The sequence below is a fragment of the Neolamprologus multifasciatus genome, chromosome 3 (assembly GCF_963576455.1).
Source record: "Neolamprologus multifasciatus chromosome 3, fNeoMul1.2, whole genome shotgun sequence".
In the NCBI taxonomy this organism is placed as follows: Eukaryota; Metazoa; Chordata; class Actinopteri; order Cichliformes; family Cichlidae; genus Neolamprologus; species Neolamprologus multifasciatus.
In genome coordinates this window covers 45,332,984-45,352,182 of record NC_140441.1, presented here as the reverse complement: position 1 = coordinate 45,352,182, position 19,199 = coordinate 45,332,984, and the positions used below count along the sequence as shown (strand labels likewise).

At 44.0% G+C, this 19,199-nt stretch overlaps 2 protein-coding genes across 4 annotated transcripts; both read left to right on the top strand.

Moving 5' to 3' along the window:
• Window positions 1-12: 12 nt before the first annotated feature.
• On the top strand, window positions 13-4,106 carry rbm4.1 (RNA binding motif protein 4.1). 3 transcript variants are annotated; one of them, XM_085147513.1, is made up of 4 exons: window positions 13-291; window positions 1,286-1,709; window positions 2,393-3,291; window positions 3,454-4,106. In XM_085147513.1, exons 2-3 carry the CDS (start codon window positions 1,304-1,306, stop codon window positions 3,244-3,246), a joined length of 1,260 nt encoding a protein of 419 aa, XP_085003639.1. In that variant the 5' UTR covers window positions 13-291; window positions 1,286-1,303; the 3' UTR covers window positions 3,247-3,291; window positions 3,454-4,106. The 3 variants fall into 3 exon arrangements, with proteins under 3 accessions (XP_085003639.1, XP_085003623.1, XP_085003630.1); XM_085147497.1 differs by having other exon boundaries at window positions 2,393-4,106; XM_085147504.1 differs by lacking the exon at window positions 13-291 and adding an exon at window positions 298-517 and having other exon boundaries at window positions 2,393-4,106.
• Window positions 4,107-5,962: 1,856 nt separating this feature from the next.
• sf1 (splicing factor 1) lies at window positions 5,963-18,707 on the top strand. The gene is made up of 12 exons (XM_085147484.1): window positions 5,963-6,364; window positions 6,874-7,005; window positions 8,496-8,571; window positions 11,893-12,045; window positions 14,377-14,466; window positions 14,570-14,753; window positions 14,873-14,988; window positions 15,146-15,253; window positions 15,340-15,532; window positions 15,607-15,829; window positions 17,059-17,223; window positions 17,640-18,707. Exons 1-12 carry the CDS (start codon window positions 6,103-6,105, stop codon window positions 17,969-17,971), a joined length of 2,034 nt encoding a protein of 677 aa, XP_085003610.1. The 5' UTR covers window positions 5,963-6,102; the 3' UTR covers window positions 17,972-18,707.
• The last annotated feature ends 492 nt before the right edge of the window (window positions 18,708-19,199 follow it).

Sequence of the window (19,199 nt, the reverse complement as noted above, 5' to 3'; positions counted from 1 at the left end):
CTAATCTTCCAAAGCAAGTCGGATTTCTTAAATGTCACTGTTCAAGTACTAATAATAATGTTGAGAAAAAAACTATTTTTCACGTAGTCACGAACTATATCCTCCATCTTGCCTATTCTCCTGTCTTGGTTTCCTTTGCTCTGCATGTGGAGACGCCATGGCTTAGCTTTCGGTGCTAGCTAGTCCCTCCCAAAAAGCGCTAGCGGGGTTAGCTGTATGTATTTGCCTGCCAACGCGCTAGCCGCCATTTCATTCTCCGAGGGAGGAGACGAGGAGTGCGACTTTTAACAGGTATGAATTGTATTACCTCGTAATTGCGAGGAACAAAAATCGGTTGCGAAAATGACCCAGTGCACCACAGTTCCAGCTGCTCCAGAAGTGTTTGCTGTAAAAGAGATCTGCTAATCCAACATCCAAGCTACAGCCTCGCGACTCGTGTAGTGAAGGCCGCAGCCTGAATGTTGTGACGTTACGTAAGAGTAACTGACCAAAGCAGGCATAGTATAGTGCGCTAAGTGTAAGTGTTTTGTCACGGTTTTGATGCACATTGTAATCAGCTAAGCTGCGGTGATGTTATTTAGCGGTGCCGCTAACGACTTTTTTCGGCTGCGTGCTCAGTGTCTGGTTAAGCACCGCGCGGGCACTGCTGTGCTTGCTAATGGCTCGTTCGCGCGTTTCCTTTGGACTCCGCACACCACGCTGGTTCTTTGTAAACTGAACAGCCGATAGAAATGGCTCCGCTGAATCCAGTCCACTGCAGCTTTGTCTGTTGGTCAGCTCCTTCGTCAAACTTTAGTTGTAGCGCTTAAACTTTTGCCCAAAGAGCGCGTCCATTACGTTATTCTCCAGTTAACGTTACAGGCCCATACGGTGACTCGTTAAAGCTGAATGGGTTATCTTTAATGAAATGCTGTCAGAGTGCTGGCTTTGTTAGTATTCCTGCCACTCTATTCTGTGCGGACTGTACCAGTGTTGTTCCTGTTGTCCCCATTAGATTACGTGGAGACTTAATATACAGTTAACTAGTAGGGGTCCTCACTCCTACATGCCCCAGGAAGCCTTGTTAATGGAAAAAAGTCCATAAAGTTTGAGTAGTGATTGCTCAACAACACTGCTGGAAACTCTCATTATTGCAGAAGTTCACCTTACAACCTTGGAGTTGTGATTTGGCGCTATATTAATAAAATTAAACTGAATAGCATTTTGTTAATTGAACTGGTAAAAGTTTGAATTCAGTCATCCGAGTCATGAAGCTACTAATGCTGAAGTTCCTCTCTTCCTTTAGTGACGTGGACCCTGCACAATGGTGAAAATATTCATAGGGAACTTGTCCCCAGACACCACATCAGATGAACTTCGCTCTCTCTTCTCCCAGTATGGAAAGATTGCAGAATGCTCAATTGTCAAGAACTTTGGCTTTGTGCACATGGATGACAAAACAGAGGCAGAGGAAGCCATCCGCAATCTCCACCAGTATGAGCTGAATGGCCAGCCTATGAACGTGGAATTAAGTCGTGGCAAGTCAAGAGGATCCACCAAACTGCACGTTGGCAACATTGCCTGTACCAACCAGGAGCTGAGGGCCAAGTTTGAAGAGTTTGGCGCTGTGTTGGAGTGTGACATAGTAAAAAACTATGCTTTTGTTCACATGGAGAGAATGGAGGATGCCATGGAAGCCATTAATCAGTTAGACAACACAGCTTTTAAAGGTGAACTCTTGGGCTGGGCTTGATGATTTAATTAAAGTCAGATTAAAGATGTAGTGTCAATATTGTTATGTTGATGGGTAAATTATTGCTCAAATGCAGGTGAGTAAAAAGAACTAAGGTAAGTTTTAATAGACAATTCCAACATCATTTTAAAGCTGGTATCCGTAATGTCTTTGGTAATATCCGCCTGTGTTGTGGACTTAAAGGGACACAGACTGGAATTTATGACTCACTCGTCAGGTAAACACCTGTTGTGTGGTTATTCCAAGTATCCGATTTGAAGTACATAGAGTGTACAAATCGGACCAAATGCATAGTCCCATTAAGGGCGGGATTAAAACGGACATGACGTAGTCCTGTTCGTAGAACGTGGTGTTTGACACGCATTTATTCGCAGGATCATAAATCTCGGGTTGCGCCGGTGAGATCCACGTCCGCACCACGAGTACAAGTTGAAATTGACGCTCACTGATCACATCGTATTAGTTACCTGTTGTGTTTTCGGTGGTTTAAGAAGCGTTTCAAGTTACGGATTTCAGCTTTAATAACCATATTTTTAGTGCTCAAATCATTAGGTATGTCTTCTTGCTACTGTTGGAATACAATGCAGCCTTTTAGCTGATTGATACAGGCAGGAAATATGAATGCAGGTATAAATCCTTATTGAGTCTTTTCTTTTTAAGGCAAACTGATGAGCGTGAAGCTTTCGACTAGCCGCCTGCGTACTGCGCCGGGAATGGGAGACAGATCGGGTTGTTATCGTTGCGGGCAGGAAGGCCACTGGTCCAAAGAATGCCCTCTTGACCAAAATGGCTACCACGGTTCAGAGCCAAAGTCTGATGGATACGATGCCTCGAGATTTGGCGGGCGGGGTCGCAGCAGGGGTTATCATCCGGACTTCAGTGGCGAACCAGATTACGGTGGCAGCTATGCTCCTGTGCACGGTTTTTCCCGAGGTTCCGGTCACAGCAGCAACATGGCAGGGTACAGAAGAGGTGCAGGCTATGAGGGTGCAATGAGGTATGGGCCACACCCGGGGTATGGTGTAAATGCTGCTGCAGAACATAGCATGGCTCAGATGTATGGCGGTGAGGCAGCATACAGGGGCAACGGCTCACTCTATGGCGCGTTCCCAGCCTACCCGGTGCGACGGTCGCCTTACGAGGAAAGAGATCCGTACGGGGTTGTGGACTACTACGAGAAGTACAGGGCCAATTCTTACGGAGGCAGTTATTTCGAGGAACGCCGCGCTGTCCCCTTGCCTGCTCCAGCAGCGTCCTCCTCCACGGCTATAATGAGGGAGCGTCTGCCTCCCTCTAATGTCAACCCATACGAGCGCCCTCCCCTCCCTCCTCCACCAGCCCCAGTCTCTTCATACTACGCACGTGACCGGAGTCCGATTCGGAGAGTTGCTGCCGAAGCAGATGGATATACATATGAGCGTTCGCGCCTTTCTCCGGTGACCGCCCTCCCAAGAAGTTCTACCTATGAAAATCCGCGGGATCCCGGCGCGGAGCGGGCACGGTATACATACTAGTGCTTGTCCCATGCAGTCAGGGCAGAGCTGATTTACAGTAAGCAGGTAGGCTAGCCGAAGTGCCATGTAAACGTCACACAGTGAATCTCATTGCTGTTGTTTGAAGCTAAAGTCAGCGCTCTGTATGTGGGTGGGTGGGCACAGTAAGCAGAACATTTAAGTCTAAATGGTTGGATACATTCACAATATGCTTTGATCTTCTTCCAGGTCCTAATTCACACTCCAGTCCAAACAGTGGCTCAGTTTCCCATCTCTCATTGTCTTGTAACATGCTGTGGTATAGCTGCAGTTAGCAAGTATGTAAAAGCAGGTCCAGCCTGATTCCTTATGTGACACTGCCACAACTGAATTTTTGCCCTTCTGAAAAAAACATACATAGCCTGAACACATTACATTAGTGCATGGTGCTTATTGTAAAGGTGAGTCTTCTGTTAATAGAACTTAAAGTGTATTCAGCAGCTTCTAATGTATTATGTGCGTTTAGTGTATTTGTGTTAGTGGAAGTATGCCTCATAACTGCAGCGACGGCTAAACAAATGTGAGTGCTTGAAGCCTGAAAACGAGGACCTTCTCTTCCTTCTCATGGTTCCACTTTTCTGTTCGGGATCAGATGAAAACATTTGTGAAATTAAGATGGGAGAACTTTTTTTTTTCTTAAGCTACATTGTGTTTGATTTTTCTTTTTTTTTTTTTCTTTTATTGACAGTAGGAACATTACTTAAATTCCATTGATTTCCATTGCTATGATAAATATGAGATTCACATGTTCAACCTGTAGTAGTAAAGCATTGACCTCGGAACCTTTTTGTCTGTATTGATTTCTCACTATTAGGTTATAATAAAAACTCTGTCTAAAGTTTGAGGATTGTGACCTTTGTGTGTTTGTGTGTGTGTGCGCTTACTATAAGATGTGAAATCGACTTCAGAGTCCATCAGCCCGTGAACACACAAGTGAAGACTGGTGGAAGATCACTTTGTCATACAGAGAATGATAAATGCAACTTGTGACATGAAATATGTTATGACATGATAAACATTGACTTGGACATGTTTATATATCAGAATCTGTGTTTGGCCAAGTTTGTTTGACTCCAGTTCAAGTTTTTTTTTTAATGCAAAAAACCCGTTTTGTTTAAAAAAAAACAAAAAAAACCCTCTTGCTCTTTTACAAGTTACATAGCTATAAATGGGGTGAACATAGTGCAACCCTGGATGAATCTTAGACACTCATTTAATAGTGTAATACTAAGCCACTGTTACCTTGAATGATATAACAGTGGGCTATTTCTCAGTGTTCATCAGCATGACAGCCTGGGGGAAGAAACTGTCTTTGGCAGCTGGTTTTAGTAAACGGTGCTCTGTAGTGCCTCCTGAAGGAAGCAGTTGCAATGTGAAGGGTCTGCAGAGATGTTTTCTGGCCCTTTCCTAAAACTGGGCCTGTACAGGTCCTTGATGGAGGGCATATCGGTGCTGATAAGCCTCCCTGCAGAGCTGATTGTCCGTTGGAGTCTGAACTTGTCCTGCTTCATGGCTGACCCGAACTAGTGAGTACTATTATTATTGTTGTTATGATTATGTATAATGTGCAGTAATTTTAGTAATGACATTTGGCTGTATATCTGAAGTTTTACACTGCCAACTTTCACACAGTATGTGGTCTGTCCCACCAAGGGGGAGAGAATTTTAGACCTACTGTTAGCATACACACACACACACAGCGAGTGGTTAAAGGAGGTCTTAGTGAAACTTCAGGGCTGTTTTGAGGTGACAGACTGGGAGACACTGTAAACTTGTCAGTGAGGACATCAGTGGGCTTACTGAGTGTATCACTGACTCCATCGTCCCTGCTCAGACTGTCCATTGTTACCTAAATAACAAGCTGTGCATAACTAAGGACATAAAAACCCTCCTCAGTGACAAGAAAAGGGGCCTTCAGAGCGGGCAATATTGAGGAGGTTCATCTTCAGAAGTTTTCTGATGACTCTGCGGTGGTTGGATGCATCAGTGAGGGTGTTGCGACAGAGTACTGAGTTATGATGGACTCTTTTGTCATCTTGATGCATGCTCAATCATCCACGGAAGTATTTTTCCAAAAGTTGATTCTGTTTATCTGGATGTAGCGTTTTCTTTTGTTATGTGGTGAGAGCAGAGTCACCTGCAGCTCAACAAGACAAAGACCAAAGAATTGTTTGTGGACTTTAGGGGGACCAGGAAACCTGTGACCCCTGTTTCAATCCAAGGGGTCGATGTGGACATTGTGGAGGACTATAAATACCTCAGAGTACACATAATAAACTAGACTAGGTTAAAAACACCACTGCACTCTACAGGAAGTAGAGAGTAGAAGTTTTTCCGGAATATCTTGTGTAAGCCTCAGAGAGAGAGGCTGTACAGGAAAATCTCAGCAGTTTGTGAAACCGCAGCCCCCATTCAAAGTCTCTTAATCTTAATCTTAATCACCTTTCTTCCCTACGCTGATGCTAGGTATGAATTTCAGGAGGTCGTCTACATGCATTAATGTACAGACTTGGAGCCGGTGAGCGTATAGACACGTTATATTTGCGATTTGTTGCCTGTTACCGAGGCACCAAAAATAGGAGATTGACATTTTTCAGCCAATCAATTTTTAGAATGAGAGGCGCAGGGAGCATTGGTCTGACCAATAGGAATCTTTCTTACTGCGACGGCCCGTCCCACGTCCGAAGGATTAACCTTTGTGATTTTCTGTTGGGCGCCATTTTGATTGAAGTATTGTGTGAGAGCTAAAGCAGGAAGCACTTTGTCAGCTATTTGCACACATTTAAACCTGAGCTGACTGATCGCTCATACTGATTGAGCCATTTAAGTACTTCGAAAATGGCGACGGGAGCAAATGCAACTCCATTAGGGAAGTTGCACCCTAGTATTGGCGCTAAACGAGCCTTTGATGCCGGGCCTGGAGCGGGGAACGGGCTGATGCCAACACCGGGGCCGCCCGGGTCCTTTCCTTCTCTACAAGGCTTCCAGCCTTCGATGCCAAGCGCATCTTTTCCCCAGTCTCATCAGTTCAACCCGGGGACAAGTTTTTCGAGTCAAGCTCAACAGCAATCTGCTGCGGGGAGCGGAATGGCTAAACCTGGTAAGTTAAGCGAGCTGAAGCTAACTCCTGTAGCCCTCAACGCGGCGTTAGCGAGCTGAAGCTAACGACGTTAACCAACATGGGTGACGAGCCCTGGCCTGAGCGGCATGGATAAGGAGCCGCTAAAGTTGGTTAGTAAACGATAGTGGTTGGTGTTTTTTGGTCTAGGTTGTCCTCTTCTGACCTGACGGTTTAGTTAACGAGGGTTAATAGTGAAGTCTGGCGAAACGACAGCTCTCTGCCTGACGGTATGTTTTATTGGTAACAGTGCATTGCCTCGCTTTCATACGTAAACCTCATCAAGGCCATCCATAACTGTCTTTTTCTAAATCGAAGCACATGAGAGAGGAGTAGCCGATAGAGCCCAAACGAGGAGTAACGTGATCACCACGTTGCCGTTCTCCTGCATTTAATCTCGAAATACACTGGCTCCATCAATGCCGTGAAGGGCGGTAGAGCTGGCGTGCATCATGTAATGTTTCACCGGCATGCTGTGTTTCTCGCGGTAGATTTCGGCCAGAAGAAGGGAAGAAAGAAGAGTCGTTGGAGCAGCGAGACGCCTGATCAGAAGACCGTCATACCGGGCATGCCCACCGTTATCCCACCCGGACTGACCCGGGATCAGGAGAGAGCATATATAGGTAAATATTGAGTTGGTGATAATGAAACATGTAGTTTCTTGTATTATGTGTCTAGGAAATTACTTGTTTGGGGTTTAGGTTTCCCTGCCAGTAATAATTTTATCCTGTTTGCTGAACTGCCAACAGTTAGAGCTTCTAAAGACACCCATTACACATTCTGGTTCCAGTATGTTTACTCTAACACGATGGGACATTTTGCTCCAGCTGTTGTCTTTTCTGAAGAGCAATGATTACTTTATGATTGAAAATGTTAAGTTGACTTCTTTGTAATGGAGGCTTAGTGGTGGTGCTGCATAGTGTTATAGTTTGCATACCATTGGGCACCCATTAGCAAGAGGAGTAGATTGTTAAACACCACTGCTTGCAGATATCTGTCCTCAGCTGCAGGTCACTGCTCACTGTCTTGCCTGATTCCCTACACATCATCAGTTTTGTTCCTGTGCATGGAGGAGTTAGTCATAATGTCCTAACATTGCTAAAGAATGCTCTGTTTATTTTGGTTTGAAGTGTGAGCAATGCTGCTTCAATGGCAAACAAGTCCAGTGAGTTTAAAGAAGACGAATTGTTTTTGTGGGCACTGCAAATTCGGAAATGCTTAAGGACTGTGTGCGCGCTCTGATTTTGGCCTGTCCCAAAAACATTGATCATAAAAAGTCCTTTTGAACCACACATGCCTTCCAGCAGCAGTGTAACACCAACATACTGCCTTCACAGGCCCTCAGCGGGTGTTCTGAAGCAGACCAATCCTTTTTTGTCAAAAACTAACATCATTATTGATGTTGTGCACTCATTGGTAATGGTTGATCTTGGTATGTAAACATTCATTTGTGCCCACCCTCCGTCGTCACACTTGTTATTTTTCCTCATTCAGTAAAGCCCCAAAAACATTGTGAGGGAAGATTTAAAGATGAAGCACAAGTCACTGGCCCTTTATTATTCTTCTCAATAACCCAGACTAATAGTTTCAGTGCCAGTGAACCTGTGTGTTTGGTGTATTTCATCACAGCTTTCATAATGTGCATTAGATGACTGACTGATTTCATTGCCTTTGGAATGATCCCCTCAGTGTTAGATCTGTGGAGTGACTGTGACTGACTTTATAAAACCAAATAGCCAGCGTATCCTCAAATGTTTAAGATTTAAGCACTGTTCATGGAATTAATTAAAGAGTCTTATATACGGTAGGTATTATTAGGAGTCGTGGAGTTAACGGACACATTGACGTTCAGAAGACGTTAGACTTTTTCATGCTAAAGTAAACGACGTCTAGGACTTGCTGGTAATGTGTGCTTCTGATGATGTAATACTTTAGAGTCTTACCAGATGTTTATTTGATCTTCCTTTTGTATTTAACAGACTCACCGTTTGTCTTTACCTCAGTAATGAATGAGATAGTGCTCCAATGTGCAGAGCATTGTCTCTCTGTTGTTATTGTGGTAATCAAATTTCTCTCCATCCTTGTTTTTCTTTCCTAACCTGAATTCTTCCAGTCCAACTGCAGATTGAAGACCTGACTCGTAAACTGCGTACAGGAGACCTGGGAATCCCTGTTAACCCTGAGGACAGGTCGGAAAAAGATTAAATCCACGAACAGTAACACTTTCTCTACCTTCTTGACTTTTTGGAAGACATGTTCAGAGTATATGTGGTTGTTAGCCTAAAACTTTAGTATTAGCTGAAGGATGTAGTTTAGTGAAGAACAGTGTTGTTTAGACAGTTTGAGTTCTTCACATTTCCATTTCCTGTTGCTAGAGGAGAATTGATATATATGAACGTTTTTCTAAAGACTGCTCCTCGTCCATCACCACTTAGTACACGTGACTACTAGTTTCAGCACTTTTCTACACATGCAGTGATTGTCTAGAATTGGTAATGATGCATTTTTAAAAGTAAATTAACATTTTCTTTGAGTAAACTGGAGAGTGATTAGCAGAACTCCACTGTTACACTGTTTCCTGTAAAACAACACAAGTTTGAATGTTTTTACTCAAGACGGAGAAGCAGTGTTTGTAATTACACTGAAATGAAAGAATTGTAATAGAACGGACAGCCAAAAGCCAACCTTCGTAACATTTGAATAGTTGTTGGCGCAAACAGAAAGTTCCTTCATGACAGGTGAAATATTTGTTTAACAAAAACACGAAATCAAAGTGCACATTGTGGCTGCTGCTGCTTTTTTGGAAACCAAGCTTTGACAAAGGTGTTTGCTCTGAGCTCAACAGCTGCCATCAGCACAGGAACACTGTAAGATGTGCTTCACAGTACCGGAGAAGTGATCGAATGGTCCCTTTGATTTGTTTCTCTCACAGAAATCTGTACAAGCTTATGCAAATTGTTTCATTTGAATGAAATTACAACCACTGTTTTGATCTTGAGTAAAAAAAAAAAGGCCAACACATTCTCACTCCTCTCTCACCTTTCTATACATTTATAGATGGCTGTGCTTGTTTGCGACCTTTGGTTTCACATGTTACCTGGCTGACAAACTTTAGTGTTTTCCATCCTGATACAGATTGAAGGTAGCGTCCTCATAATGCTATTGCTAACGCTGGGTAGCTCATATATAAACTCGGTGATCCTCTCCTTCACGTTTTCAGGTAAAGGCAGTGTTCCACATTAACTCGCTATAACTCAATAGCTCGTCAAAGTCTTCACTCTGTATATTTTCAACCTAACTGACAGCTGTAACTGTATTGTTAACAAAACAAACAAAAACAGTGGCTGCTCACTTTCTTGCAGCGCTTACCACAGGAGAGGAGCCACTGAATAATGCCCAACACCCTTTCTGATGCCGCCCTCCCACTTTTGAACTTTGTGCATTAGATGAGCGTATAAACCTCTACACCGTGGAGCTGCATATGTATTTAATTTCTATATTTTATACCCAAATACGAATACGAGTCAATACCATCACAGAGACTTTAGTGGTAGGTGTGTGTCCCTGTTACACACACACCTGAAGGCCACATTAAAGAACACGAGGGCGAGGAGTGGTCACGTATTAAAAGCTATGAACCATTCAGAAGGGTTACTAGTTTGCTACTTATTAAGTTAATGTAAGTTTAGTAATGTAGCTAAGGTTTACACACCCCAAATATGTCTGATATTATTTTGAACTCAAACATCCACACAAATGTTTGGAAAATGAACTTTTCCTAGGTATTGTGTTTCATTCCTCAGTACACTGCAGCGAACATGTGCTGCAGGGCCAAAAAGCACATTAAATTATGACCTGCCTGAGGTGGGAGTGAGAATAAGTTGAAGGATTTTAAGGCTTTGAAAGCCAGCTTTCCATAGTCGACTATAAGCTCAGTCTTTAGAGCTGTCCTAACAAGGGTATCTAGCTAGTCACTGCCAGACTCCTTCTATTGGATGCTTGGCAGTTTACTTAACACAGTCGTTGCTTCAAATTTAAACCTGTAGTATTTCTGCACACTGCTTATTCTGTGTCTGCAGTAGGGGCCTGTCTGGATATGTGAGTGCTATAATTCATGTGTAAAGATTTTCCTCTGACACAGGTTGGACTAGTGTACAAATAAGTTTGCATATTGATTTATTTCACATCTTAGGTTTGACTTGAATTGGCTAATTTTGAAAAGATGGGTACTAAATGCACACGAGCACCAAACTACTGCTTTGTCTTACTTTATTTCACATACTTATTTTGGTCCATTGTTGCCAGTGACTCAGCCCATGGCATGAAGCCTACTTGATTACATCCCAGTGATCCAACTGGGCTTTGTGTTGGAGTGAACAAGTGATCTATTGCTAGTCCTCTCTGGTTTTCCCCTAATGAGGCTGTGAACATTTCTGCCCAGGAAGGAGGAGGATATGCTCAGTTTTCCCTCTGGATTTTGAGGTCTGGAGGAAAACTGACACAAATGTATGTGTTCTTGGAAAGCCAATGGCTGCCTTAGAGTGTGTGAAGTTGACCTTTGCTAGGTAGCGTCCCGGTCACCTGTACACTGTATATAGTTTTTTTTAATCATAATCAGACATTTCCACAGCTGTCCAAAACTTGAATGCAGAGCTGCAGAAGCTTTAGAAATCACTTCCCAATCTAATGTGACCAACTTGGGAGGTGTTTCAGGTTGTCAGCGTTGGAAGTTTGAAGCGTAAAATGAATTTTTTTTTTCTCACTCGTCACGTGGACACATGTGGCTCTCTGATGGGAGAGCGTAGGAAAAGGTGGATATCTAATCTTAATTCCTTTTCTCTAACCCAAATTACCCCACATCAACCTAACCCTTTTTCAAGCACAGAGCCTCCTTAACGCAGTACCACAGGTTTTCAGCATCCAAGGGGAGGCACGGACCTCTTCCACCACGTCAGCACCAAGCAACTCTCACAGCCAGCGTTTCTGCTTAGGATTGCAAATTTTGCTTTGATTTGTTTTCTTGCCTCCAACTTTGCTTTCTTGTAGGCCAACAATCCTGTATGCAGGTTGAAGTTATGGCCGTGTATTTTATTTTTTCTTCTTGGTTGATGCCCCTCCAGATTATTTGTTTACTGCCACTATACAGCTTTGGTTGCTACGTTTTTCTTTTGTTTTCTTCTGGTTTTGTTTAAAAAAAAATATAAATTTTTTGATGTCAGAATGGACTTCAGTCTTTGAAATGGCAGTGCAGAGTTCCTATATACTTTTCTTTTGTTTAAGTTTGCTGCTACTGCTGCACTGGCCATGAGTCAGAGTCCATCTGAGATTCTCTCAGTAGAAACAATTACAGTCTCAAAGTTTATTGTTGTTTTAAAGATTCACTGATTGAGATTCTTTTATTGTTAAAGTCTTAGTCAGCTGTAGGGAGCCTGTGTGATTGTTATTGGCAGAGCTTTGCTTGTAGGAGGGTGTTGATGATGTCTGTCTTGTCTTTTGTCTGCCGCTCTCAGGTCTCCTTCTCCTGAGCCCATCTACAACAGCGAGGGCAAGAGGTTAAACACCCGCGAGTATCGCACACGAAAGAAGCTCGAGGAGGAGCGACATGCGCTTATCACTGAAATGGTTGGACTCAACCCTGACTTCAAGCCCCCTGCAGACTACAAGTATGATTATCTTTTTTTTCTTTCACCCCATTGACTGTATTTTTAATTTTTGTTTCATTTTGTGTTCATTTATCTGATAAAATAAAAAGCTAGCGTTTTATCTGGGACGCCAGTTTGATGAGGGACAGAAAAACAACATGCAGCACGCGGTCTTTTAATGGGGGGCACTGGTGTGATTTTGGTAGAAAAAGTAAATAAAAAATGACCAATTGACCGGATGGTTAAATGTTGCTGTTAGTGTGAGTGTGTATCCCAGATAAGCTAACTGTTACTAACTGTTAACTGTTGGATTGAAGATGTTATAATGCCACCCTCTGTGTCTGTGATGGGAAGTTGCAAACAGGGAAAGTTGATAAGTAGATGGATGAAGCTTTGCAAAAGCAGTGTTCTGTAGTCAGTTGGTGCGGAAAACTAGTGGTTGCATATAGACTGTGTCACAGGAAAGTTGCCTGAAGCAATGTCTAACCACACTCTCCACAGGTGTGTTGATGCTACCTGCAAAGGAACAAATGCGCTGATGTCGGCAAATTAATCTAACATTGCATGCATGTTGAATATTGCCTGTGGTGCAAATTGTTGCACATTTCAGCAGCAATTTGTGACAATTGGTCCTTAAAAAATGTGAGGAACAGTTTGGGTTAGCTCTTAAAAACACAAGCAGTACTTGGGCCATATTTAACCCCAAATTACTTTTAGAGTAGTCCACTAGTCTCCCTCTTTGTAATCTACTAGCTTTTTATTCTCTGGGAACAATATGACATAATTAACAACTGAAGGAAAAAGGTTAGAGGGGGCACTGAGAGAAACAAAAGATTTAATTTTCATCCATCCATCCATCCAAAGGGTTCACTGGGTAATGTGTCCTCTGGGCCATGGGGCCATTGGTAATGTCAGACCCTGATGGTTAGGTCAGCCTTGTGTTTAGATGTTAAACTGCCTGGATCGCAGTTTGCAGCTTGTGACACATTTTCCATGAGGATCTGTTTCTGCAGGTACAGCATTTTGTTCAAGCTGTTGAAATGATGTGTGAATCTAGTGGACTAGATGACTAATTGTCACTAGGCTGCTGCAATTTGAGTATTTTTTTTTATACAAATTCTTTGCTTCGATGCGTCATATAAGACTGCTCTATAGCACGCCATTGTCTCCATGGAAACACAAACAATTCAGCACCAAATCACAAGAAGTGTCGCCTCACGGCGAGCGTTTCACCAACATTTGCAACTAAAAAGGGACCTGCAATACCAATGTATTTGGGAGCAGCATATGAATAAATAACGTGACAACATAAAGCCCACACAGTGTTCAGCTGGCACAGTTTAGTGTGGAGCTGGAGTCTGTTTACACACTGAAAAGCATAGAGGCGTCCTGTTACCGAGACGATGAGCTCAGGTAGCATGAAAGAAAACGTGTTTCTAGTCTGAAACAGTGCTGTTGTTCCCATAATCACCATTAAACCTTTAGTGGGAAAAGGCTAGTGGAAGTCCTTCAGACTGTCAGAGCAGACGGTGGATGGAAGTCCCTGCTGTGATAAAGCAGGACTTGAGCAGAACCGTAGTGTTCTAGCAGCAGCTCATTGTAAGGAAGGATGGCAGATACCTTTGGTTTTGTTCGTATTAGTAAATGCTGAAGCCTGGAAGCTCACTGATAAAACATTGTTTGTTTTTACTGGTCTACATCGTTATTAGTGCCATTAGCACAAATTTGAATCTATCGCCCACTGCTACCTCACAAACCATCTGAGTTCAGTGAACTCCTGTTAGGGTCAAGAATCTGATCTGGGATGTGGAGTGTTGTCCATTAGATGATGGGTACACTGTGGCCAGAGACATGCTGCCATTATTTTCCTTGTCTCTTATAGAACAGGACATCAACAGAAAGAAGAGTGGAGGTCTCTGTTAGTGCCAACAGTCTGATTGACTTAAGCGTTTCTCTAAGCTTTGAGAAGCGTGTTCATTTGACATTACTACTGTGTTTTTATCATCATTGTCATACGTTGTCATGTGCAGTAACGCGTGCAAACGAATGATGTGTCATCAGAAAGTGATTTTTATGCATTAATTGTCAGAATGAGAGTGTTTGACTGGTCAGTAACAGAATGATTTCAGTTTAGTTTTCTTCTTCAGTGGTCTCGGTCTAATCATTGATTGGAGTCCATCTGCTTTGTGCTTTAAGTTGTATCTTAATGGCTCTGTGAAGAGTACACACTTTCTTCCTGTAGAGCAGCCCTACTGCAAATGCTACTCCATGCTAATTGCTGATGATCTAAATAGTGGATTGGCTCTTAGGACGTTTAGAAAGCTAAATGCTTTACCTGTTTGTGTTCTCCAGGCCTCCAGCCACCAGAGTCAACGACAAAGTTATGATCCCTCAAGATGAATACCCTGAAATCAACTTTGTTGGTCTGCTCATTGGACCCCGGTAAGTTCGATGCCATCTTAAAGTCATGCAGTTTGTTTGACGTGCTTTCATACTGCAACTGAGGGGGGAAGAAACAGTTTCTCACGTTTGCTTTTCCTCCCAGTGGTAATACATTGAAGAACATTGAGAAGGAGTGCTGTGCCAAGATTATGATCCGGGGGAAAGGGTCTGTGAAGGAGGGGAAGGTTGGTCGAAAAGATGGCCAGATGCTGCCAGGGGAGGACGAGCCTCTGCATGCCCTGGTCACTGCCAACACGATGGAGAACGTCAAGAAAGCTGTGGAGCAGGTTGGAGCACCTCCTGTTCATTATGTGAAGATGTTTAGCATCAGTTTGTTAAATGTAATGAATGTATACTTTGGGGAATATATACCGTGATATTAATGGTGTGAAATGTGTGTCCACAGATTCGTAACATTTTGAAACAAGGCATTGAGACGCCTGAGGATCAGAACGACCTAAGAAAAATGCAGCTCAGGGAGCTGGCCAGACTCAATGGCACACTGAGGGAAGACGACAACAGGTCTGTGACACTGCCCGGGCTTTGTGCACAATCACTCCTTATTTGTTATAACACCTGGTCATTAAAGTACAGAATGAGCAAGAATAGGAATCAAGGATGGATTTGTTCCATTTCTGAAGTCTCCGGACACCATGCTTATTGTCTCTTGTATCCACAGGATTCTTCGTCCTTGGCAGAACTCTGAGCCACGCAGCATTACTAACACCACCCTCTGCACTAAATGTGGTGGAGCCGGCCATATCTCCTCAGACTGCAAGTACAGCAGGTGACGATGCGCTGAGTGTCCAAACTTGAGCTGAACTCCTGACTCCACTCGCCTGACTTGTGTAACGACATGTGCTTCTTTTACAGCTCGTTCGCTGCACACAGAGCAACTGGTGGAGAGCCCCCTCAGTCAGCTCAAGACAAGGCTCGTATGGACAAGGAGTATCTGTCTCTCATGGCTGAGCTGGGGGAGGCCCCTGTCCCAACGTCAGCCGGAGGACACACCAGCACCCAGGGCGCACCTCGGGCTGCAGGCCCCAACAGCTCCCAACCTCCACCGGTTAGTTGGGACGCACGTGGTTCTCTGTGCTCGTCGTGTAGAGCTCTGTCTGAAATTCTCTGTGTGTTTGACAGAACCGGCCTCCGTGGATGAGTTCTGGTCCAGCCGAGAACAGGAACTTTCACGGTATGCCTGGGGGGCCCGGTGGTCCTGGAGGACCTCACAGTTTTCCTCCTCCGATGCCCAGCATGGGAGGACCGCCTATGCCTCCCAACCCCAATGGCTTGCCTCCACCCTGGATGCAGCCCCCTCCTCCTCCCATGGGCCAGGGACCTGGACCGCATGGACACCCGATGGGTAAGAGCAGATCCAGACTACACAACAATGTGTTTAGTGATGACGTATGAACCCTGCTTCAGGTCCAAACTACTCTGCGTTCATTAGGGCTGTTGTGTATTTAACATGTTTTAATGCTTTGTATCTTGTTCTATTTAATTTTTTTAAAAGTCAGTTTCTAAACCCTTTAAGCCCATGCGGCAGTCTATTAATGACTAACCTCGCATTGTGGGTGGATTATCTCAGTTGTTCTCCTGACTGAAGTTTGGTCCGTTTACAGTATCCTGCCATGTGATTGCATTTGTCCCTAACCATCAGGAACCCTCAAGTTTTATTGAGTGGAAAAAAGTTAGCATTCATCCTCCAGCTTCACCGTGTTTATGTTATGCTAACATAGCTGTGTCGCTAGCCACCACGTAGCACATCATTATATACCAGCTAGCCCAACTTCAGTAACCCTACAAACGTCACTGCTGTTTAGTTTTCTGTCTTCATTTATGTTGGAAGTGATAACAGAGCTGTACGTTTGAAGTTTTTCATAAACCTCTCAATCAGAACATGCTATATCATGCATAGTTGGAAACTAGCGAGCTAACTTCCTGCTAACTTCTAACTCCGTTGAATTTAATAAATTCTGTTTTCATGGATGCCTGGATGTTAAACTTAATAGTTACACCTGGTAGAGCAGAACACTGATCATTTTATTAAAGATGAAAGAATTTAGACAGTTTGTAACTCTCAGTGATGCTGCAGTGTTCGTTTGTTTTTGGGACCTGAAGCGGAGTTTGGGCCCAGACACAGCTAATGACGTCAGACTTAAAGTCCGGATACTGCCAACAAAAATCAGAGTGTATGGAGGATTAAATTCTGCATGGTGGTGATAAGAGTACAGTTTGGGTAAAAGGCTAAGACCTGGTGATCCATACAGCGCCAGTGATGTCCCACAGATGGCAGGGAGCTGGCACAGGCTGGACTCTCATGAAGGCTTTTAGATTTTTCAAGTCGAGTTACTGAGACGTCTCATGAAAGCTAATGAACTCTGTGTAAGATTCAGTTCACCTCCTGAGTTCTTTGTGTCGTACTTAAGTTGCTTTGAAGTGTGTTTTATTGTAAAGACTTTCCAATATTGAAGAGGTCAAATGCAAAAGAAGCGTCTGAGCGTCTGCTGTATTAGAAAAGGACCCAGAACTTTACTGTAGAAAATCTGCAAAATAGAAAAGAACCCCCAAACTTATGTGCTTTTGTTGTAGGTCTGCTGCCACCTCCAATGGGTATGATGCCACCTCCACCTCCTCCCCCAAGCAGCCAGCCACCTCCTCCCCCTTCAGGTCCTCTGCCACCTTGGCAACAGCAGGCTCCACCTCCCCCTCCAACCAGCAGCATGGCAACTAGCACACCATTGCCCTGGCAACAGAGTAAGAGCGCACAAAAGCTTTATTGAGAAAACTTTCAGTGGTTCAGCACACACACAGCTCTTTTATACGTCAGTGGTTTCAAAACTGGTTCCGGTGTACACTGAAACGAGAGGTAGTGTGTTCACTGTGTAATCTATAACAAAACGGCTTCATTTTTTTGGTTTCTGGGGGGGCTGTCACCCAAAGAAGAGTGTTGGCCTCGGTGTGTTGATTTGACTGAGAGTTTATCACCGAATCAAACAGATAGGCAGTGCATATTTGCAATATGTCTTTGTCCTTACACACACACAAAGACGTACTCACCGAACCTTATTCACAGAGCTGTGGAGACTCTATGCATAAGGAGCTTATCTGCGAATGTGCAGCCTTTATATTTGCCTACAGTTCATTTCCATGTGTCCCCTGCTCTCTTACAGACACCACCACCACATCTAGCCCCGGCACCGGCACCCTGCCTCCATGGCAACAACCCCAACAGCCTGCAGCCTCTGGAGCCCAGCCCCCACCACCCATGGGTACTCCGTCCATGGTGCCTCCTCCACCTGGGGTCCAGCCCCCACTGCCCCCGGGCGCTCCACCACCACCACCTCCACCTCCTCCAGGCTCCACGGGCGTGATGTATGCCCCACCACCGCCTCCACCACCCATGGACCCCTCTAACTTTGTCACAATGATGGGGATGGGGGTACCGGGCATGCCCCCTTTTGGCATGCCTCCTGCCCCCCCTCCCCCTCCCCCCCAGAATTAAGTGTGGGTCAGAGGAATGGTCACCATGTACCCATAGACTGAAGTCTGTGCTCACAGAAATGTAACCAGTGCTTTATTTTTTATGGATCCATGATGTTGTGAACAGTGACAGGCTGTGATTGTTCACTCTGTAACTTAATTCCACTTCTTGTCGCTGTTTTTAACGTTTGTGTGGACACGGCGCTCGGCCCATGTGTACAGTGTCCCTCTCTGACTGCCATAGTTTGTTACATAAGTACAGTTATGACTCAGCCAGCCAGCACCAGGTTTAATGTATGTGAAGACTTGCCTGTCATTGGCTTTAATATATCAGAGTTCAGCTTGCATGATCCATTCAGACAGCTCATTCTGTTTAAAGTGACACATTTCTACTCTGACCTGCTCCCCATCTTCGCTTTGAGCTGGACAAGATGAATATTTTTGTATGCAACCTAGGAAGTGTACCTTAGTTGCGTAAAACCTTTGTAGTACTAAGATTGTTTTCCAGGGATTCCTGTGGTTTTAATTTTCTTCTTTGGCCTGGGTCTTGGCGGTGACACCGAGCTTTGTGCCCCCTGCACTAATCGACTGCTCAGAAGATCCTCGTTCATGTATCTCTGCTGTGATTAGACGCTGTGTGCAGTGTTAGTGTTGCTTCTGTTTGACTTATCTGAGTAGAAAATTGTTCATTTCTGGAGTCCACCGTGTAATGTTAGCCTGAATTAATGTTGGTTTCATATTAAACTGATCCATGTCAACTTGTTGTTTCTCCTTTTATGGATGTGAGCCCTTTGTGTCAGAAAGAAAGCTAGCTTTTCTTTCCCCCGAGAGGAGACCCTGTTGGCCACTTCATGAAAGTGTTACATAATGTGGTCTGCTTAAAAGAACATGGCCTTAAAAATGCCGTGCAGCTCGTGTCCCCATCCTGAAGCAACTGTCTTTAAACAGCCTAAATCTATGTTCAGAAAAATTAGCTTCAGAGTTACTTGATTGCCAACATGTACCAATTGATAGTACATGTTGGCTTGTACTGACGATGACCGTGCTGTGCAATAGTCTCCCCACACATATCCTATGTGTTACTGTCAGTCTATGAAGTCTAGTTTGGGTCAGCTCTGACCTTACTCTTCAATATGAGGCTTAATAAATATCAGAAATGTTGACAGGATTACAGATGAGTACAAAGGATTGAACTGTGGCGTTTTACTCAAAGAGAGATCTGTCATCTGAACTATTCAAAGTTTAAACCA

Bases quoted from the DNA above. Each gene is read 5' to 3' on its own strand.
- rbm4.1 (XM_085147513.1), top strand. From the start codon at position 1,304: ATGGTGAAAATATTCATAGGGAACTTGTCCCCAGACACCACATCAGAT. The intron at 1,710-2,392 runs GTGAACTCTTGG...TTTCTTTTTAAG, and splicing joins AGACAACACAGCTTTTAAAG to GCAAACTGATGAGCGTGAAG.
- sf1 (XM_085147484.1), top strand. From the start codon at position 6,103: ATGGCGACGGGAGCAAATGCAACTCCATTAGGGAAGTTGCACCCTAGT. The intron at 14,754-14,872 runs GTTGGAGCACCT...GTGTGTCCACAG, and splicing joins TCAAGAAAGCTGTGGAGCAG to ATTCGTAACATTTTGAAACA. The intron at 17,224-17,639 runs GTAAGAGCGCAC...GCTCTCTTACAG, and splicing joins ACCATTGCCCTGGCAACAGA to ACACCACCACCACATCTAGC.